The sequence below is a fragment of the Ovis aries genome, chromosome 2 (assembly GCF_016772045.2).
Source record: "Ovis aries strain OAR_USU_Benz2616 breed Rambouillet chromosome 2, ARS-UI_Ramb_v3.0, whole genome shotgun sequence".
Lineage (NCBI taxonomy): Eukaryota > Metazoa > Chordata > Mammalia > Artiodactyla > Bovidae > Ovis > Ovis aries.
The window spans coordinates 220,460,200-220,483,491 of record NC_056055.1 but is presented as its reverse complement, the minus strand read 5'-3'; the positions used below and the strand labels follow the sequence as shown (position 1 = coordinate 220,483,491).

General features: G+C 38.3%; 1 protein-coding gene across 21 annotated transcripts in view; it reads left to right on the top strand.

The window, feature by feature from the left end:
* USP37 (ubiquitin specific peptidase 37) overlaps window positions 1-23,292 on the top strand; it is an 89,199-nt gene that overhangs the window by 60,979 nt on the left and 4,928 nt on the right. For all 21 annotated transcript variants that reach the window (XM_060411304.1, XM_060411297.1, XM_060411307.1 and 18 more), the window contains 7 exons: window positions 153-294; window positions 2,289-2,544; window positions 13,508-13,674; window positions 15,678-15,738; window positions 20,262-20,377; window positions 22,242-22,311; window positions 23,042-23,180. In XM_060411304.1, the coding sequence (XP_060267287.1) occupies window positions 153-294; window positions 2,289-2,544; window positions 13,508-13,674; window positions 15,678-15,738; window positions 20,262-20,377; window positions 22,242-22,311; window positions 23,042-23,180 (951 nt within the window). The remainder of the gene's footprint in view (window positions 1-152; window positions 295-2,288; window positions 2,545-13,507; window positions 13,675-15,677; window positions 15,739-20,261; window positions 20,378-22,241; window positions 22,312-23,041; window positions 23,181-23,292) is intronic.

Genomic DNA, 23,292 nt, shown 5'->3' with positions numbered 1-23,292 from the left:
TTTGATTTTTTTTTTTCCTCTGTTAAATCATTCTCCATAATGGAAAAACCTTGTTTTATTTTGATATTTATACTTCAAAGAAATAACAAGGACAGATATTTACTTATCACTTACATAGACTTGTCTGTTTGTTTGTTTCTCTTAAATAATAGGAATTTCTCCTTCAAATCCAAGACCTCTTTGGCTTTATGCCTTGATTCAGACAGTGAAGATGAGCTTAAACGCTCTGTAGCCCTTAGCCAGAGGCTTTGTGAAATGTCAGGCAGTGAACAGCAGCAGGAGGAGCTGGAAAAGGTAAGTGGTTTCTTATCAAAATATCTTGACTATAGAAACAAATGCCTTTCATAAGCAACATCGGCAAACTTAATAAATACATACAATAGATCGTAAGCTTAACGCACTTGTTCAAACAATTTTAAGAGTATGCTGTTTGTAGCTACACAACTTGTGTGTTTAAACGTGAATTGAGGCTTTTTTTAAATTGAGGTATAATTGACATAAAACATGAGGTTAATTTCAACTGTATAACATGATATATTTGTGTATATTTATTGCAAAATGATCACCACAAGAAATCTATTTAACATTATGACTATACCTAGTTACCAAAAAAATTTTTTTTCTAGTGAGTGAGGACTTTTCAGATGTACTTAGCAACTTTCAAATATGCAATGCAGTATTATTAACTGTAAATTACATCCCCATGACTTATTTTATAACTGGAAATTTGTACTTTTTTGCCCCGTCACTGATTTCATTGACTCTCTAGTCCTCACCTCTGGCAGCCACCGTCTGTTCTATCTGTGAGCTTAGTTTTTTTGTTTGTTTTTTTTAGATTATACATGTAAGTGAAATCATACAGTATTTATCTTTCTCTCCCTCAGGGTCCTTCAGTGATGTCACAAATGGCAAAATTTCATAGTTTTTTCATGGTTGAATAATGTACCATCGTGTGTGTGCGCGAGCACTTATACACACACTCATTTCACATCTTCTTTATCCATTCATCCATCAGTAGAAACTTAGGTTGCTTCCAAGATTGATACTTTAAGAAATGAAAGTGGATGTAAATAAATAGCTTCCTCCTATTAATATTAATCTTCAGAGCTACTTTTACGTTGCTGTGTGTGCTTAATCACTCAGTCATGTGCAACTCTTTGCGACCCCTTGGACTGTAGCCTGCCTGGCTCCTCTGTCCATGGGGAATCTCCAGGCAAGAATACTGGAGTGGGTTGCCATGCCCTCCTCCAGGGGATCTTAGACCCAAGGATTGAACCCAGGTCTCCCACATTACAGGTAGATTCTTTACCATCTGAGCCACCAGGTTCTCAAATAATTACTTGCATTATTTTGATACTAATTATTAATATGAGGGACCCATAGTAAATATTTTACATCAACAGGCCAGCAAGGTAATCTAAAAGTTTGATGGGTGTGAAGGCACAACCTACAGCATCTTCAGTCTTGACACACAATAATGATAATTAACATTTTTGAAGATATAAGCTTTTTTAGGAGTTGCATCATCTCATGAAACTGATTTTAAACCTCATTTCAGTAAAATAACAATTATTTCAGTAGTTATTTTTTTGTTCAGACTGTTTCCTGTCTAAAGTTAGAGGTAGTTTGTGGTTGCTGACCTTGAGTGAGAAATGACAAAGTGAAAAATTCTCCCAGAAATCAGAGAAATTTATTCATAAAATAACTTATAAATATTTATAAAATCTTGATAGTTTTTTTTTTTTCATCTATTCAAAAAAAAAGAATGAGAGCTACCCACATTTTAAAAAGAATGTTAGGTATAGCGACATAATATTTACAGTGTGATCCATGTATATCTGGAAAAAATATACCAAAAACACTTACATATCTCTGAGTGGTGGATTTTGAATGAGTTTATTTTATTATTTTTATGTATTTTCCAAATGTATACAAAGAGTGTACTTAACATTTATTATAATCAAGCAAGGAAACATGTATCTTTATATGTAGTCAATACATAAAGAATTAAAAGAAAATTAGGCTTTCCAGTGACTCTATTTATTCGTTATTAGTTGTTAACCCAAAACGTCAAAGGAAACTTTGGCAATTCCCTGGCAAATGAGTGGTTAGGTTTCCACTCTTCCACTGCAGAAGACAAGGAACTAAGATCCCACACGCCACATGGCACAGCCAGAAAAAGAAAAAGGAAAGGAAACTTTTTAGAAATAAAACATATCACTTTAAACTCTAAGATTGCTGTATTTATAGGCATTCTGTTTTCTTCTAAAAGCAGTTCTATTCTTTAGGATTCAAAATCATGCAGAATAGAACCTGATAAATCTGAATTGGAAAACTCGGGATTTGACGGAATGAGTGAAGAGGAACTTCTAGCAGCTGTTTTAGAGATAAGTAAAAGAGAAGCCTCACCATCTCTCAGTCATGAAGATGATGATAAACCAACCAGCAGCCCTGATACTGGATTTGCAGAAGATGATATTCAAGAAATGCCTGAAAATCCAGACTCTGTAGAAACTGAGAAGCCGAAGACAATCACAGAGCCCGGTAGGTTTAAAGATAAACATCTGTTAAATAAGACACAACTGTCTTAAAAGTTTTATAATAACAGATGACTTCTACATAATGGGAGATGAGATAGATCTGTATAATAGAGCTATAATATTTTTGTGCTCTTTCTCTTCTTTTTCTAACAGAAATAAGAAGTGAATATTGTGAGTTAGTGTCAGAGGCTAGTGGTACAGTATTCCTTGTCCCTTTAGGTGTCAGTTCAGATCAGTTTAGTTACTCAGTCGTGTCCGACTCTTTGCGACCCCATTAACCGAAGCATGCCAGGCCTCCCTGTCCATCACCAACTCCCGGAGTCCACCCAAACCCATGTCCATTGAGTCAGTGATACCATCCAGCCATCTCATCCTCTGTCATCCCCTTCTCCTTCTGCCTTCAGTCTTTCCCAGCATCAGGGTCTTTTCAAATGAGTCAGCTCTTTGTATCAGGTGGCCAAAGCATTGGAGTTGCAGCTTCAAAATCAGTCCTACCAATGAACACCCAGGACTGATCTCCTTTACGATGGACTAGTTGGATCTCCTTGCAGTCCAAGGGACTCTCAAGAGTCTTCTCCAACACCACAGTTCAAAAGCATCAATTCTTCGGTGCTCAGCTTTCTTTATAGTCCAACTCTCACATCCATACATGACCACTGGAAAAACCATAGCCTTGACTAGGCAGGCCTTAGTCGGCAAAGTAATGTCTCTGCTTTTTAATATGCTATCTAGGTTGGTCATAACTTTGCTTCCAAGGAGTAACTGTCTCTTAATTTCGTGGCTGCAGTCACCATCTGCAGCCAGTGATTTTGGAGCCCAAGAAAATGAAGTCAGCCACTATTGCCACTGTTTCCCCATCTATTTGCCATGAAGTGATGGGACCGGATGCCATGATCTTCGTTTTCTGAATGTTGAGTTTTAAGCCAACTTTTTCACTGTCCTCTTTCACTTTCATCAGGAGGCTCTTTAGTTCTTCTTTGCTTTTTGCCATAAGGGTGATGTCTTCTGCTTATCTGAGGTTACTGATATTCTCCCAGCAATCTAGATTCCAGCTTGTGTTTCTTCCAGTCCAGCGTTTCTCATGATGTACTCTGCATATAAGTTAAATAAGCAGGGTGACAATATACAGTTTTGATGTGCTCCTTTTCCTATTTGGAACCAGTCTGTTGTTCCATGTCCAGTTCTAACTGTTGCTTCCTGACCTGCATACAGGTTTCTCAAGAGGTTTCCCATCTCTTTCAGAATTTTCCACAGTTTATTGTGATCCACACAGTCAAAGGCTTTGGCATAGTCAATAAAGCAGAAATAGATGTTTTTCTGTAACTTCTCTTGCTTTTTCGATGATCCAGCGGATATAGGTGTATATCAAAAGAAAAGTTGGTATTCCTGCATTTAAAAATTGTGTCAATTTTTGGTCACTTTTTTCTTACCACTTCTCTCAGAAATTTGTGTAATTCTTTTCTTCATTTTTTCATATCTGAACTTATACCAAGTTTTAATGTATAAATCAAGTTCTCCATTCTTCTTTGGGTTCATCCCTTTAAAACGGTAGAAAGACCACTGAACTAAGAGAGCAGGTCTTGGGTGTCTAGTCTTAGCTCTACCACCTACTAGTTATAAATTTTTAAATAAGTGATTTAACCCCTTGATAGCTATGAGACGTACTTCACGTGGTTGGAATAAAATGTTAAATAATACATATGTATTATGTTAAGTGCTATACAGATACAAATATTTTTGTGGTAATTATTACATTTTGTTGTTTCTCAAGTTGTCACTGCAAACAACAGAACTGAATCTCCTTGCCTTGCGCTATGGGTGTCTTAAGATTTTTAAGTAAAAAATTTTTACTGCCTCTCCTGGTTATGTCTGACTTTTTTCTGCTGGTACTAAATACTAAGGATTTAGTATCTATATCTATATAGCTAGCTAATGTGTGTCAGTATGTCAAGCCTAGGATTTTGGAAGTGAAGACAATACTAGTGTATTATAGAACTATTTTTTTATTCTTGGGGTTGTTAGGGCCTTGTCAGTTTTGAATTTTATATACAAGCAAAATAATTAGTATGCCTTTAATTTAACTGGAAACAAAAAGCTTATGATTTTTGTATATAGATGTTTCCTTTTTTTAATGTTTTATGGTAAATATCCTTATGAAGTCCCCTTCTCTTACTAAACTAACAATCACTGCCTTTGGAAGTGAATCCTAGATACTAGATCATTTCATCAGTAAGGCTTTCAGTATCACTAAAAGATAAGAACTCTTTTCAAAATAACATATCTTCCATATCATTATCATATGATAAAAATTAATAATAATTCTAAGGAATGATCAAATATGATCAAACCCTCCATAAAGTTTTGTTGTTGTTATTGTTTTTGTTGTTGTTTTTATTTTTACTTTATTTTGCTTTATAATACTGTATTGGTTTTGCCATACATTGACATGAATCAGCCACAGGTTCCATAAGGTTTTTATTTTGAAAATTTCAGTCCGGAGAGAAATTGAAAAATAAAATACACACTTTCATACCCTTCACCTAGATTCATTAACATTTTGTCACTTTCTTTTTCCTCTCCCTTCCACACCGCCCCCATGTATATGTGTAGTTGTGCAACAGTTACCCCACAATTAGTGCTTTAAAACAGCTATTTTAATATGTCGTAATTCTACGATTGACTGGTCTTAGATGGTAGTTCTTCTGCTCCCTGTATTGTTGACTGGGCAGTAACATTCAAGATGGCTCACCTTGGCACCTTGGTGGTATTGGTGAGAAGGGTCAGCTGGGATGCCTAAATAGCCTCTCTGTTCTTCTGGTCCCCTTTCCCTGGCCATCTCTCTCCTCCTCTTCTCTTCATCTTTTCTATCTCTTCATGTAATCTCAGGGACTCTCCCTTTCCATGTGATCTCTTCAGTATGGTAGCCAAATGTCTTAAAGGATAGCTCAGGGCTCCCCAGAACACAAAAGGGGCATCTGCCAGGTCTTCTTACTGTATGAAGTGAAGTGAAGTCTCTCAGTCATGTCCGACTCTTTGCAACCCCATGGACTGTAGTCTACCAGGCTTCTCCCTCCATGGGATTTTCTAGGCAAGAGTACTGGAGTGGGTTGCCATTTCCTTCTCCAGGGGATCTTCCTGACCCAAGGATTGAACCCAAGTCTCCTGCATTGCAGGCAGATGCTTTACCCTCTAAGCCACCAGGGAAGCCCTTAATGTATAGGCTCAAAATTAGGACAGAATCAGTTCTGTCACATTTTCTTAAAGCACTCACAGGATCTGCAAGTGTTCACTGTGAGTTGGACTACACAGAGTTAGAACACCTATATGCATGGTTCATTGGATGCCATCTTTGCAGACTGAGCATGCACACACTCTTCTTTTTTAATAGAACTATTTAAAATTGCAAGTATCATAATACTTTACCCTGAAACACTTCAACCTGACTGTACATGGAAATTTTCTTATGTAATAGTTAGCATACCTAAGAATGTTAAGAGTGATTCCATATATAGAGATCCCACATATACATTTTCCCATTTATCTGTAACGCATTTTTTACACTTAAAAAAAAAACTCAAACCCAAAGCTTACCCACTGCATTTGGTTGTTAGGTCCCTTTAGTCTCTAGTCAAGGCCAATTTTTCTTTGAAAAACTCCCATTATGAATTGTCCTACTATTCTTTAACAGCTGTTTTAGATTCCTCCCCACACCCCCGCCCCCACTCCATACCCTGAAACTTCAGAGCATGGAGATGGGATCGTTTTTCTCTTTGTTGCCCATTGCCAATTCCAACTGCTTGTCTCCTTTCATCCTAAAAAAAATCCCTGCTCGTTTGAAGCATGTAAGTTCTGACTTTGCCATATTATCTCTTTCTATAGCTATCTTTGACCTTCCAGTCATTCCACTCCCATCAGCATTCTTAGGGCTCTCAGCATCCTCCTAAACGTCCCTATCAACCACCTGGTTTCTCAGTTCCAAAGAACTTTTCTTTTTCCCCATCTTGGCAACTGATGAAACTCAAACCAGTAGTTCTCACAGTATGTCTCCAGGCCATCAGTACCATGTAGGAACTTGCTGGAAATGCCATTCTTGACCCCCACCCCACACCTAATGAATGAGAAACTCTGGATGGTGGGGCTCAGCATTCTCTCTTTTGATTCCAGTTGATTCTGATGCTAAAGTTTGAGAAGTACCTCCCTAGATTTTGTCATCATTAGTAACTATCACCTTTGAAATACTAATTTCAAATATCTTTCTCTAACCCTTTTCTCCTCCTAGCTCAAGTAATGTCATTCTTTTATTCTCTTTATTTCCTACCAAAAAATGTTCAAATTACCACACAGTTGCAGTCATTTCACATGTTAGCAAAGTAATGCTCAAAATTCTCCAAGCTAGGCTTCAACAGTACGGGAACTGAGAACTTCCAGATGTTCAAACTGGATTTAGAGACGGCAGAGGAACCAGAGATCAAATTGCCAACAACTGTTGAATCATAGAAAAAGCAAGAGAATTTCAGAAAAACATCTGCTTCATTGACTACGCTAAAGCCTTTGACTGTGGATGACAACAAACTGTGGAAAATTCTTAAAAGCCTTTGACTGTGGATGACAACAAACTGTGGAAAATTCTTAAAGAGATGAGAATACCAGACTACCTTACCTGCCTCCTGTGGAGCCTGTATGCAGGTCAAGAAGCAGCAGTTAGAACCAGACATGGAACAACGGACTGGTTCCAAATTGAGGAGAGTACATCAAGGCTGTATTGTATATTGTCACCTTGCTTATTTAACTTCTATGCAGAGTACATCATGCGAAATGCCAGACTGGGTGAAGCACAAGCTAGAATCAAGATTGCCGGGAGAAATATCGATAACCTCAGATATGCAGGTGATAACACCCTTATGGCAGAAGGCAAAGAGGAGCTGAAGACCCTTGAAAGTGAAAGAGGAGAGTGAAAAAGTTGGCTTAAAACTCAACATTCAGATAACTAAGATCATGGCATCTGGTCCCATCTCTTCATAGCAAATAGACGGGGAAACAGTGGAAACAGTGACAGACTTTATTTTCTTGGGCTCCAAAATCACTGGCTGCAGATGGTGACTGCAGCCATGAAGTTTAAAAAATGCTTGCTCCTTGGAAGAAAAGCTATGACAAACCTAGATAGCATGTTGAAAAGCAGAGATACTACTTTGCCAAAAGGTCTGTGTAGTCAAAGGTATGGTTTTTCTACTAGTCATGTATGGATGTGAGAGTTGGACCATAAGGAAGGCTGAACGCCAAAGAATTGATGCTTTTGAACTATCATGTTGGAGAAGACTCTTGAGAGTCCCTTGGACTGCAAGGAGATCCAGCCAGTCCATCCTAAAGGAAATCAGTCCTGAGTATTTACTGAAAGGACTGATGTTGAAGCTGCAACTCCAATACTTTGGCCACCTGATGCGAAGAGCTGGCTTATTTGAAAAGACCCTGATGCTGGAAAAGATTGAATACAGGAGAAGGGGACAACAGAAGATGAGATGGTTGGATGGCATCACTGACCAGTGACATGAGTTTGAGCAGACTCAGGGAGATGGTGAAGGACAAGGAAGCCTTGCATGCTGCAATCCATGAGGTCACAAAGAGGTCCAAGTCGTGTCACAAAGGACACAACTGAATGACTGAACAACAAAAACTTATTTCAGCAATTACTTGATCTCATTAAGACTTCCAGTCTGTTGTCTTCTACTTTTTGGCTCTTCATCACCTCCCTTTTGTTATCACTTCCCTCCCCAGCCTATATGCCATAGTCTGACTCTCTTCTCTCTTGCCTCTGTTTGTTCCTCTGTTGCCTAATGAAATCCCATTTCCCAGCTCAACCGTCTTTTTACTCCATACCTTCACCCAAGCAGCTAGATTGCTGGAGAAAAATCACACAACTGTGATGACTATACTTTCCTCAAATTCACAGCCACATTGTAACATGGGCACTAAATTCTACTTGTCTCTTCTGTTATAGTTCCTTAGTAAATTTCTTTTCTTGGTCTCCATAATGTCTTAAATCTATAGTTCTCCTTCCACATATGATCTGGGCTCACAACTTAGCTGTAGATCTTTCAACGAAAATAGATGCAGTCAGATGAAAGCTGTGCCTTCATCTTTGTTATGGAGGAAATGTCCTTATTCTTATTTAAGGCGGTCCCTTCATTCATTCATATCCAGGATCTTACCTACTTGTGCCTTCTAAAGACTGTCTTGAAATTATACTGTTATACTGTTTTTCTTATGCATTTTTCTAAATCACTCTGCTATTTCTTAATATTACCCATTTTAAAGAATCTTATTTTGACCTTGTGTTTCCCTGTAGCTGTTGCCCCTTTTGTTTGCTCCCCTCCCAGAAAAATCTTTTGAAAGAGTCGTTTTACTCAGTCTCTCTTTTTTCTTACCATCTCCCATTCTCTTGTCTACGCTCTCAAAATGGGCTTTTACCCCTACCCCTCCACTAAAATGGTCTTTATCAAGTTTATAGTAGCAATATTTCATAAAATCTACCATTCCCTCCTTAACATTTAAAGCTTTATAAACTTTTTTCTATAAACTACTCTTGCCTGGTGTTTTCTTCCTACTAAAGCAACCATTCATCCTAGGGTTTTTTTGGTTTTGATTTTGTTTTCCTCATCAGAACTGTAACTGTTGGAATATTCCCAGAACACTATACTTAGCTGTCTTTTTTTCTAAAGCTCTCTCTCTAAGTGATCTCATATGTTCCCATAACCTCACATACTGATGGAATATCAAATTCATATCCTTGCCTGGATCTCTCCCCTAAGCTTTAAACTTACATATTTAAATGCCTACTTGAAATGTCCATTTGGTTGACTGATTTTTAGCCGCCACTCCCCACCCTAGTAACCTTGTACCACATCAGCAAGTGGTATCACCATCCACCGTTTTTTGGTTCAAGCCACAAATATATTTCCCTTGATTTTTTTGTTTGTTTGTTTGTTTATACCTCATATTCAGTCCGTCAATATGTCTAGTCTACTATACCTCCAAAATATATCCTGAATCCAATCACTTATCAACATCTTCATAACTATAATCTTCCAACTCTTACTTGGGCCACTACAGTTGATTCCTAATGTCTCTTCCTTCACTCTCACCCCACGACAGACCTTCTTTCATGAACAAAGCTGCCAGCGTAATCTTTCTGAAAACATACATTACCCTTCTGCCTAGAACTTATTGTGATTTGCCATTACACTTAATCCAGGCTTCTCACTATGGCCTGTCTTCACCTTGCCGCTCTTTCACTCTGCTGTTTTAGCCATACTGATATTCTCTCTTTGTGTCTGTCATGCTAAACTCATTTTCATCTCCAAGGCTTTGCACTTTAGCTCCTTCAGGGCAAGGGTCATCTTGCCTTAATTATCACTATATCCTCAGCTTCTTTAGCGTACCTGGCACATAGCTTGATTCTCAGTAAATATTTGGAGCACGTCACATTGCTCATCTCTTGAATCAACTGAAGAGGGAAAGAAAGACTGGTTAAATAAGATTTCACTGTTAACCAAAGACGGGGGGAAGAGTGTGTGTGCGAAGGTCCAGATGTGAGAAAGGCCATGGTAAATTAATGAACCTTAAAAGTACAGAATGATCTGCATGGCTAGAACGTAGTGTTGAGGGGGGAAAAAGCAAAAGATGAGCCTAGAGAGTTACACAGTCTCCAGTTTTTACCTGGCCTAAAGTCATGTTTAGAAGTTTGGACTTTTATTTCAAAAGCATTAGGAAGTTATTGAATAATTTTAAGCAAAAGGTATTTGATAAAGATTTATATTTGAAAAAGATAATTCACTGCAGTGTAGTGCATAATTTAAAGAAGAACCAAAGTATCCTGTGAGAACTGTTAGAAAGTTATTACAGTAGCCCAAACCAAAAGTTAATGTACCCTGAGCCAACATTTGGCATTGGGAAAAAAAAACAGTTGATGGATTCGAGAGATAGATGGGAAATAACACTTTATCTAATATGAGCAGGTAAATGAGAAGTCAGAATGACTCCCAGATTTCTGTCTTTAAAAAAAAAAAAAAAAAAAAACACTGGGTGGACACTTACCCCTTGACTGAAATACAGAATGTAGAAAAGAAGCAGCAGCTTTCGTTTGGGATGGGAGAAGCAGCAGATGATCCACTTAGTATAAGAATGTTGAGTTTTTATCATATGGACCCCCTCTGATCCATTGTGCCAGTTCCTTTAAAGTGTGTTTTTTATCTCATAGTCTTATTTGTTTCTAGATCTGAAGTGTTTTTTATATCCATCTGATAATCTTGTTCTGAAGACAGATGTATATTGAGCTTTTTAGCATCTCACTTTCTTACACCTGTTGCTATCACATGCATTAATTGCTAGTGTAATTCTAGGATTGTATGAGATATATTGCTACATTGAGTGCTGAAAATTATTGGTTAAGAATTGTGCCTCTGTCACCTATTTTTATGAGTATGTTTTGAATAAAAGTAATAAAAGTTGCTCATTCGTGTCCGACTCTTTGCGACCCCATGGACTGTAGCCTATCAGGCTCCTCTGTCCATGGCATTTTCCAGGCAAGAGTGCTGGAGTGGATTGCCATTTCCTTCTCCAGGGGATCTTCCCAACCCAGGAATCAAACCCAGGTCTCCCACATTGCAGGCAGATGCTTTACCTTCTGAGCCACCAGGGAATCCCCAATAATGTTCACCTTATTTCCTAAAATAGCAGCCTCAACTCCCAAATCTTTTTTCCACTTGAAGTGCTTAACATCAACTAACTTTGAATGTCTCTGTTCCGAATTTCCAGAAGTGGTCTAACTGGTTAACTCTCAGATATTCATTCCTGGTCCAGTAAGCTAAGGCCAAAGGGACAGGCAGGATTTTATATGCTTCAGAGCCACCCCTTCCAGGCTTTGGAAATGATTGTTTCTCCAAAAATGGAGGAGTAAAAAAAAATGTTTTAATTGGAATCATACTGCTTTTTGCACTTAATATATCTTGAATTTCTTTTAATGAATATTCAGAATTAGTTTTAATGGTAAATATTCAGTCAGTTACTGCTGTTGCTAAGTCACTTCAGTCGTGTCCTACTCTGTGCTACCCCATATACAGTAGCCCACCAAGGCTCCTCTGTCCCTGGGATTCTCCAGGCAAGAACACTGGAGTGGGTTGCCATTTCCTTCTCCAATGCATGCATGCATGCTAAGTCACTACAGTCATGTCCAACTCTGTGTGACCCTGTGGACAGCAGCCCACCAGGCTCCTCTGTCCACAAGATTCTCTAGGCAAGAATGCTAGATTGGGTTGCCGTTTCCTTCTCCAATTCAGTCAGTAAGTCAGTTCAACTAAAAAATGACTAGTTGCTGATTTAGTCTAAAACCAAGATGCTGTAAGCTTCAGAGTTGTCCGTATTATGGAAAAGTATTTACCATTTCAGTGGTTCCAATGCAGTATTGGGGCAGGTAAAGAGCATACACTAATTTTAAAACAGTGTATATGAAACAAGCCTGTAAAGTCAAAATTCTTACTGACTGGCTAAACTTTTTTTTTATGAGAACTTCCTTAACTTGTTGAGGTTAAAGTTTTTGTTTTGGTAAAATGTTTGAGAAGGGAAAGAAGGAAGGAGTTTCCTTGCTTTTCTCCCCACTCTTACCAATATTAAAAATTACAATGAAATTTCAGGTAACCAGAATAAAATTATACCTACACTGTTTATTCTGGCTAACACTAGAATAAGGAGAAAATATAAAATATATGCTAATTGTCCAATGGTGATGAATGGGTGCTCTACTGGCTATCCTCCAATCCATGTAAGTGTAAGGAGATATGCTACTAGAACTCAGAACATGCACTGACTGAATGGTCGGAACATCATGCTTCGTTGTTTGGACATATGAAGCAGTGGCATTAGCACTGCTGCTGCTGCTAAGTCACTTCAGTCGTGTCCGACTCTGTTTGACTCCATAGACAGCAGCCCACCAGGCTCCCCCGTCCCTGGGATTCTCCAGGCAAGAACACTGGAGTGGGTTGGCATTTCTTTCTCCAGTGCGTGAAAGTGAAAAGGGAAAGTGCAGTTGCTCAGTCGTGTCCGACTCTTCACGACCCCATGGACTGCAGCCTGCCAGGCTCTTCCGTCCATGGGATTTTCCAGGCAAGAGTACTGAAGTGGGTTGCCATTGCCTTCTCCGGGCATTAGCAATAGGAGGCTCTAATCTAGAAATTGAGAATGAACAGAAAAAAATGAAGGATTAATCTTTTTCTTATCTCCCTGGGTAAATGTTTTAAACATAATATGTTGTCATACACTGGTACATGAAATGTTTATTACATATTTTATGTAGCTCTTTTATTTAGAATATGCATATATGATTGTTAATGTAAAAACACTCATGATATACGGTGTAGTAAGGGAAAATCTCAATGATTAGCCTAATCATTCTATCCTAATTCTTACTTTATTTACCCTAAACAATAGTTTACTCCTAGTAATTGGTCATGTGACATAACCTATGAATATGGCTATTTTTTTGTCTCCATCCTTAACCACGGTGCTTCTAATGATTGGTTAAGTTTCAGAACCATTACTGTAGGTCACTGGTTCTCAACTGAGGGCTGTTTTGTTCCCCAGGGGACATTTAACATGTTGCTTTTGGTTGTCACAACTGTAGAGGGTGGGGTTGCTACTGGCATCTAGTAGGTAGAGGTCAAGGATATTGCTAAATATTATACAGTATACAGGGCAGCCCTCTCCCCAGTCCAAACAAAAATCCCACCCAAAGTGCCAATAGTACTGAGATAGGGAAGCCCTGATCTAGATGTAGCAAGGGGAGATTGTATGTCCCAAGCAAGTTATGTCTGGGGTTAGGATACATTACTCTTTGAATAATACATGTCACTCTAGTGCAGAGATTTATAAGAGTTTATAAGAGAATTTCCCAGTGATGTTCTGTTCTGCTTCCTCAGATCCTGCCAGTTTTACTGAGATAACTAAAGACTGTGATGAAAATAAAGAGAACAAAACTCCAGAAGGATCTCAAGGAGAGGTTGATTGGCTCCAGCAGTATGATATGGAGCGTGAGAGGGAGGAACAGGAGCTTCAGCAGGCATTGGCTCAGAGCCTCCAGGAGCAAGTAAGAGATATCTCCATATTTGTCTTTTCCAAGAGACAGAGCAATAATAATAGTAAAAAACATTTGTTAAGCACTTTATGTCAGGCATTGTTCCAGGTGATTTACATACAGTAAATCATTGAGCCACCTAAACAAACTAAACTTGCTTTGGGCTTTTTCCTTAGGTTTAAAACAATTATTGATTTTTTTTTTTAATCCATGTGCAACAAAATGCCTTGTTGGTTACCTCCTATTACCATGATTTGTTGCATGCTAAAGCAAGATGGATTATTGGAGATCATTCCTAGTCCAGCTTTATTTTGTAAGCAGTTAAAACAGCCAATATGCAATCATGATTTTATCATTAATATTTTAAGGCAAAGAATATCGGGGGTCTCAATTTTAACTGCATTTTATCTAGGGAGCTTTAAAAAGAATACTGATGCCAGGGTTGTTCTATCCCTCAGAAATTCTGATATAATTGATCTCAGATGTGGTCTGGGCAACTAGATTTCTTTCTTCTTCTTTTTTCCTAAACTTCCAGCAATGATTCTAATGTGCAGGCAGTGTTGAGAACTGCTGCTTTAAAACTGTTTCAGAACCAGCTGTTCTGTATCCTTTTATTTATAAAAAGTACCTCCCTAATTGCCTTGTCATCAAAAATATATGTATGTCAAACTGTTTTACAAATTGTTTATAGTAATCGTTTCAGAAAAGTTACTTTCAGTGGAAAAGAAATTTTATTTCTTGGCAATAGTTCCTCATAGGGCATGCATGCATGCTCAGGCATGTCCAACTCTGCAGCCCTGTGGACAGTAGCCCCCTAGGCTCCTATGTCCATCAGATTCCCCAGGCAAGAATACTGGGGTGGGTTACCCTTTGCAGAAAAAGAGAAAATTCAGAGAAAAGAAGAGGAAAAAAAAGAAAAAATTTCAGCAGCCCTCCTTTTCACAGACAAAGATATATTTTTCTTGTCAGCTGACCTGGTTAAAATTGTCTTATTTTTCTCAGATGTGAGGATTATGAGATGAAGGTTTCTTTAGTTTGGCACACTTTCTTGTTTAGTCACTAAGTTGTGGACACAACTTTCTGCGACCCCTGGATTGTAGCTCCCCAGGCTCCTCTGTCCATGGGATATCCCAGGCTAAAACACTAGAATGAGTTGCCATTTCCTTCTCCAGGGAATGTTCCCAACCCAGGGGTTGAACCTATGTCTCCTGTGTTGGCAGGCAGATTCTTTACTGCTGAGCCACCAGGGAAGCCTGCATCATTCTATTAATTACTAAAAAAGAGTCCTTTACCATCTTGTCTCAATGTAGACTTTATATACTTGGATAAATTTAAGTAATCATATTTCCTCTTAGAGAACACCTCTGTGACTTTATTGAACACAGTATTATTGCTCCCAGGACTATAATGCAAAATAGCTCATTCTAAGCTTCTTATATATTTAACTTTAAAAACAAGTCTAGAATTGAGAAAAGTATAAAAACAGTTTTATACTTTTTTCGTTACTCATGCATTCTTTGTAAATTATCTTTTCTCTCAAGATGAAAGGGAAAATTTGTAGCCAGCATTTTCCTATTCCTTTGTATAATTAGTATCTAGTTGAGACATTTTCAGAGGTACTTTTTTTCTTTAAAGAAAACCTCAGATATATTAGAAAAGCATAGAAATCTATGAATAGTATTTTGTGGAAATTTTGTTTTATCTTGTTGTCATAGGTGTAAGCTCAGTGATGTGGTAGAGCCAGCTCCTTGTCAGCTTAGGAGAGCCCACTATACATAGCTCTTCCCAAATCTGCAGTCAGAGTTACATTGGTAGTTTAAAACTGGCCATAGTAGGAAGACAGTTTTGGAAAAAGTAAAGAACTCCATCTCTCTCAAGAGGTCATATTCTAAACATTCATAAGTTTATAGAAAGCATTCTTAGCAAATACGTTCAGAGCAGCTGGTTTTATCCTTAAATAAGTAAGTTTAATCAATACTTCTTTAAATACCTTAGTTTTGTCCTTGTTCCTTTAGGAGGCTTGGGAACAGAAAGAAGATGATGACCTCAAAAGAGCTACAGAGTTAAGTCTTCAAGGTATGGAGATTACTTTAATTACATTTTTTTTGTATGATGAAATGTATCACACACAGGAGTATATCAAATGTTTTTATCATTTTTAATAACAATAACAAATTTGAACACCTCCCAGGTAAAGAAATAGAACCTTAAAAGTTACTTGTATACCCGTTCCCTCCCTCCCAGAGGAAACCAAACACTCAAACATAATTATCTCATCTCTTCAGTTTTCCATCTTTTTGTTATTTTTCTCTACTGTCTGGAAAGTTTCTCCAACATTATCACCAACTTCAAACTTTTCTTAGTATATTATGTCTATTATACTTCTAATTTTCAAGAACTGGTTTGTGATTGCTACTTTTTATAAGATTTTGGGGTAGGGTAGTTCATGAAAGCAATATCATCTCAACTCTGAGGATATTAAACATAGTTTTTTGTGTGCATTTGACATTTTCATCTCCCTGAGTAGATTCTCTTTTCTCCTTTTTGCTCTGTCCTGTGTGTTTATTTTGGTCTCTATATTCCGTGTTAGAACCTTTCCTCAGTTATCTAGTAATCCTTGGCTGTCAACTCATGATTAAGAGTAGGGAATTGAAGACTTCCTGGTGGTCCAGTGGTTAAGATTCCGCCTGCCAATACAGGGGACACAGGTTCAGTCCCTGGTCCAGGGAGATCCTACTTGCTATGGAGCATCTAAGCCTGTGCGCCACACCTACTCAGCCCACATTGTAGCCTGAGAGCCGTGAACAAGAAAAGCCACTGCAATGAGAAGCCCATGCACCAGAACAAAGAATAGCCCCAGTTCACTGCAGCTAGAGAAAGCCCACGCACAGCAGTGAAGACTCAGCACAGCCAAAAAATAAATAAATAAATATTTTTTATTAAAAAAAGAGTAGGGGACTAAAAAGATTATTCAAGCTCTGGGTATATGAATAGCTAGAGCTTGTCAACTTTGAGTTTTATAGGATTTTGCTATTTAGGGGATGGTGTTAATATTTTAGGCCTCCCCTTGGGCTGGTAAGATTCCTAAAGAAAGTGTTCTAGTTTTATGCCTTTGCCTAAAGGTAAAAGATGTGGCTGCCAGAGTTCTGGAAGCCAAGTATAGGAATAGTCGGCCTGCTGGGGGTCAGGGTGGGAGTAACTCACATCTTTGAATATGCACACTGTGGTCTCCTCCCATGTTCGGTATGGTGGTCCCTTGTGCCTGGAATCTGCCAATCCAGAGACTGTTTTACCAACTCTCCAGAGAGCAAAGCTCTAGACTTCTGTCATTGCCCAGCAGCATAAAGTAGGGTTGGGGGGTGGCTCTAGGAGTCTGTAACTCAAACATTTTCCCTAATCCTTATTTTTATCCTCTTCTTAGCCTCCAATTTCAGAGGTACCTGGTATTTCCAAGTTGTGTCTTTTGAAGACCCTGTGATATAAATTGGAGTGGTTCTCAACTTTTCCATTACCAACTTAGGTTTTGGCTTTGACTATCTTAGGTCTGCTAAGTCTGTCACCCCTGTATATTCCACCTTCCAGAATTTTGATGCTGTAATCTCTTCCTGTTCTTCCCATTCTTAAGTGTTCATGACTTTTAAACAAGCATAAAACAAGTCTTTGTTTCTTTACAAATGCTCCTGGGATTTTTTTATTTGAAGCCATTAGTATAGATGGATTCTTCCAGTGCAAGCACATCATTAAGGAGGAAAAGAAAAAAATGGATCTTGGATTTATTTATCTATTTAGTGTATTTTAGGTAAAACTTAGTTAAATGTTGAATTTCCATTATTTCTGTTCAAAGTATGGTTTAATATTGAAGAAAATGAAAGGATGTTGATCTTTTTATGGTCTCTCTTCTATGAAATACTTTATGTTTGCTGGTGGCACCTATAATATGCACCAAATGTGTTAAATCTAACATATACTTATGGGTATTCAGTGAATCTGAATTATCTAACATATGTTTTTATTATATGTTAGAACAAATTATATTCTAGACAAATAATTTATATATGTCTGACACTAAACATGGACATCACCAGATGGTCAACACCAAAATCAGATTGATTATATTCTTTGCAGCCAAAGATAGAGAAGCTCTATACAATAAGCAAAAACAAGACCGGGAGCTGACTGTGGTTCAGATCATGAACTCCTTATTGCCAAATTCAGACTTAAATTGAAGAAAGTAGGGAAAAACACTAGACCATTCAGGCATGACCTAAATCAAATTTCTTATGATTATACAGTGGAAGTGAGAAATAGATTTAAGGGACTAGATCTGATAGATAGAGTGCCTGATGAACTATGGACAGAGGTTCATGACATTGTACAGGAGACAGGGATCAAGACCATCCCCATGGAAAAGAAATGCAAAAAAGCAAAATGACTGTCTGAGGAGGCCTTACAAATAGCTGTGAAAAGAAGAGAAGTGAAAAGCAAAGGAGAAAAGGAAAGATATAAGCATCTGAATGCAGAGTTCCAAAGAATAGCAAGGAGATATAAGAAAGCCTTCTTCACTGATCAATGCAAAGAAATAGAGGAAGACAACAGAATGGGAAAGACTAGAGATCTCTTCAAGAAAATTAGAGACACCAAGGGAAGATTTCACACAAAGATGGGCTTGATAAAGGACAGAAATGGTCTGGACCTAACAGAAGCAGAAGATACTAAGAAGAGGTGGTAAGAATACACAGAAGAACTGTACAAAAAGATCTTCACCACCCAGATAATCACGATGGTGTGATCACTCACCTAGAGCCAGACATCCTGGAATGTGAAGTCAAGTGGGCCTTAGAAAGCATCACTATGAACAAAGCTAGTGGAGGTGATGGAATTCCAGTTGAGCTATTTCAAATTCTGGAAGATGATGATACTGTGAAAGTGCTGCACTCAATATGCCAGCATATTTGGAAAACTCAGCAGTGGCCACAGGACTGGAAAAGGTCAGTTTTCATTCCAATCCCAAAGAAAGGCAATGCCAAAGAATGCTCAAACTGCCGCACAGTTACACTCATCTCACATGTTAGTAAAGTAATGCTCAAAATTCTCCAAGCCAGGCTTCAGCAATACATGAACTGTGAACTTCCAGATGTTCAAGCTGGTTTTAGAAAAGGCAGAGGAACCAGAGATCAAATTGCCAACATCTGCTAGATCATCGAAAAAACGAGAGAGTTCCAGAAAAAACATCTATTTCTGCCTTATTGACTATGCCAAAACCGTTGATTGTGTGGATCACAAGAAACTGGAAAATTCTTCAAGAGATGGGAATACCAGACCACCAGACCTGCCTCTTGAGAAACCTATATGCAGGTCAGGAAGCAACAGAACTGGACGTGGAACAACAGACTGGTTCCAGATAGGAAAAGGAGTACGTCAAGGCTGTATATTGTCACCCTGCTTAGTTAACATATGCAGAGTACATCATGAGAAACGCTGGGCTGAAAGAAGCACAAGCTGGAATCCAGATTGCCGGGAGAAGTATCAATAATCTCAGATATGCAGATGACACCACTCTTATGGCAGAAAGTGAAGAGGAACTAAAAAGCCTCTTGATGAAATAGGAGAGTGAAAAAGTTGGCTTAAAGCTCAACATTCAGAAAATGAAGATCATGGCTTCTGGTCCCATCACTTCATGGGAAATAGCTGGGGAAACAGTGGAAACAGTATCAGACTTTATTTTTTGAGGCTCCAGAACCACTGCAGATGGTGACTGCAGCCATGAAATTAAAAGACACTTACTTGGAAGAAAAGTTATGACCAACCTAGATAGTATATTCAAAAGCAGAGACATTACTTTGCCGACTAAGGTCCGTCTAGTCAAGGCTGTGGTTTTTCCAATGGTCATGTATGGATGTGAGAGTTGGACTGTGAAGAAGGCTGAGCGCCGAAGAATTGATGCTTTTGAGCTGTGGTGTTGGAGAAGACTCTTGAGAGTCCCTTGGACTGCAAGGAGATCCAATCAGTCTATTCTAAAGGAGATCAGTCCTGGGTGTTCTTTAGAAGGACTGATGCTAAAGCTGAAACTCCAGTACTTTGGCCACCTCATGGGAAGAGTTGACTCATTGGAAAAGACTCTGATGCTGGGAGGGATTGGGGGCAGGAGGAGAAGGCGACAACAGAGGATGAGATGGCTGGATGGCATCACCGACTCGATGCACGTGATTTTGGGTGAACTCTGGGAGTTGGTGATGGACTGGGAGGCCTGGCGTGGTGCAATTCATGGGGTCGCAAAGAGTCGGACACAATTGAGTGACTGAACTGAACTGAAATGAACAAATTATATTCTCTTTTTCAGTTTCATTCCTTTCTTAAGAGTGTTGTCCTCTTTGATATACATATGTTTAAAACAAAGGGAAACATTTCTTTTACAGATAACTGGTGGCTGAATTGTTATTCCCTAGAGTAGGCTGGGTGAGTTGGAACCCTGATAATAATATGTCTTTTGTTTCTTAGGATGATAAATATGTACTTCCAGCTGTTTTTCCTTTTCCCAACTGTATCTCTTTGTGTCTATTCTGAGAGCTTTTACAAGACTTTGTCTTTGTGTTCTTCAGAGTTTAACAACTCTTTTCTGGATTCATTGGGTTCTGATGAGGACTCTGGAAATGAAGATGTTTTAGATATGGAGTACACAGAATCTGAAGCTGAGGAACTGAAAAGAAATGCTGAGGTGGGTGACATTATATTCCTTTTGTAAAACAACTGGTCATGTTATCAGTACTCCTCCTCCTGCTCCTTAGCTTCAAAGGACATGGTCATTGTCCATTGCAGGTTCATTTCTGCCCCTTTGGCAGCCATCAAATGGTCCTCACTTTTCTCTTGAGCTTTACTTCTCATTACTTACACAGAATATTCAAAACAAAATGAAAGAGAAAAAAAAAAAAAATACATCCTTGACAGCCTTATGTACATGTTCAGTTCAGTCGTGTCCGACTCTTTGAGACCCCATGAATTGCAGCACGCCAGGCCTCCCAGTCCATCACCAACTCCCGAAGTTCACTCAAACTCCTGTCCATCGAGTCGGTGATGCCATCCAGCCATTTAGGTAATAACTTAGTAATAGCTCTCAAAGTTACATATATGTTAAATCACTTTCAGTTTTACCAAAACTATTTTAAGGTTAAATACTAAAACAAGTTGATTGTTACTCAGTGAAAACTGTTGAATTAATAACTTTTAACTAGAGCTCTTGGAATCTTTTTTTAACCCTTTTTTTCCCCCTAAATAATTGCTTTTATCCCATTTTCCAGTTTTTATTATAATTTTAATTACCCAGATCTCACTGTTCTAACTTCTGTTTATTTTATATAATTTTTAGCTAACACTGAGCATTTAAATTTTCTTTTTTCATTATAATATTAAGGAACTATGTATGATTATAATGTTTTCTATATTTAGGATTTTCTTCTTTAAGGAAATCCTCAGAAATAAATTACTGCATCAGAGTATTTGAACATTTTAATTGTTTCTGGCTTCAGTTCAGTTCAGTTCAGTCGCTCAGTCGTGCCCAACTCTTTGCGACCCCATGAATCGCAGCACGCCAGGCCTCCCTGTCCATTGCCAACTCCCGGAGTTCACCCAAACTCATGTCCATCAAGTCAGTGATACCATCCAGCCATCTAATCCTCTGTCGTCCCCTTCTCCTGCCCCCAATCCCTCTCAGCATCAGAGTCTTTTCCAATGAGTCAACTGTTCGCATGAGGTAGCCAAAGTACTGGAGTTTCAGCTTTAGTATCATTCCTTCCAAAGAGCACCCAGGGCTAATCTCCTTTAGAATGGACTGGTTGGATCTCCTTGCAGTCCAAGGGACTCTCAAGAGTCTTCTCCAACACCACAGTTCAAAAGCATCAATTCTTCGGTGTTCAGCTTTCTTCACAGTCTAACTCTCACATCCATACATGACTACCTATAGCTATATTTCTTTCCAGTTTCTTCCCAGAATTATTTTGTATAGTAATGCCTAAAGTGCATGAGTGTCACTTTTCAGTTTTATTTTCTTTTCCTTAAAATATTTAAAATAAAAGTTTATCCATAATCCCTACAACAATATAGCAACTTTTTTCATTAAATTCATTCTGTTTTTTAGTACTTAACCATTAACGTTATCTATTCATATAGATCTATAGTTATATTGTGTATGCTCATGTAGGTTTTAAAAACAAGTTAACATTTTGCTGAACCTTTTTTTTTTTTTCTTTAAATAATTGAATAATATTGAACTGAGTTGAAATACCTGTAACCTTTAACTGTTACTGGGTGTATTTTAGTTCCAGTTATTCATTATTATAGATAATACTACAGTGAATAGTTTTATACATATATACATTTTCTTTTGAATTACTTTTTTAGAATAAATTCTTAGTTGGGAGTATAATTCTTGGGTCAAAGGATATGAATAGTACCAACCACTGAGTTTTTTATTGAGTCTAACCCCCCACACATTGAAACTTCCCATGTCAGCTCTGATAATAAATTTAGTGTTTTGCTTTTATACAAATTAAGAGTTGAAAGTCATGCCCACTTCTGTTTTCCAGACAGGAAATCTTCCTCATTCCTATCGGCTCATCAGTGTTGTCAGTCACATTGGTAGCACTTCTTCTTCAGGTAAATGGACATCAGAATTTCAGTATTTTATAAATGGACCAGTCAGCATTTACTCCTTATTGAGTTTCTCTGAGCCTAGCTTTGTGAGGTGTGAGTTGAATGCATCATGGAAAACTTTGAACCCTGGGGGACCCTTCTCGGAGCCTTAGCCAAGAGGCAGACTGCTGAGGAGGAAAGAACGCCAGCTATGAGATTGGGCCCAAGTCCACATAAGTGAACCCAGCCCAGGGTCATCCTGGGGTGCCATGAGGCACCAGAGCAAAGGTGTGTCACTTGGAGGTGCTCAATAAATGAATCTTTTGAGAAAAAAGAAAAACTTTGAAATATTTTCTTTTATCACATTGTGTGTGTTAATAGGTGCAGCTGTTCTGATTTTTCTATTCACAAATGACCCAGATTTCTCTAAGCAAAATATATGTATCAGAAAAGTTGTCCTAGCATAGCATATTTGCCCCTTGCTGTTTAGTTGCTCAGTCGTGTCCGACTCTTTGTCCAACCCCGTGGAGTATAGCCCATCAGGCTCCTCTGTAGGATTCTCCAGGCAAGAATCCTGGAGTGGGTTGCCATTTCCTTCTCCAGTATTCCCCCCTTAAATTTCTGTAATTCTTAAATGGGTTTTACAAATATTGTTGGAAGTAAGGTGAAATGGGGTTGGGTGTTTCTGACATTTCCTGTACCTGAGAAAAATTCAGTATTTTATTTTTAAAAATTTAATTTTTATTTCTTTCAGGTCACTACATTAGTGATGTGTACGACATTAAGAAGCAGGCATGGTTTACATATAATGACCTAGAGGTATCTAAAATCCAAGAGGCTTCTGTTCAGAGCGATCGAGATCGGAGTGGCTACATCTTCTTTTATATGCACAAGTAAGAAGCATTGCCCAGTCTGAAGTTTTTGGCTTAAAATCTGCTAAACTCTTTTCTTTTTTCTTTAAGGATAAAATGTACCCATCAGTTAAATTGGTTGACAATTTATTAT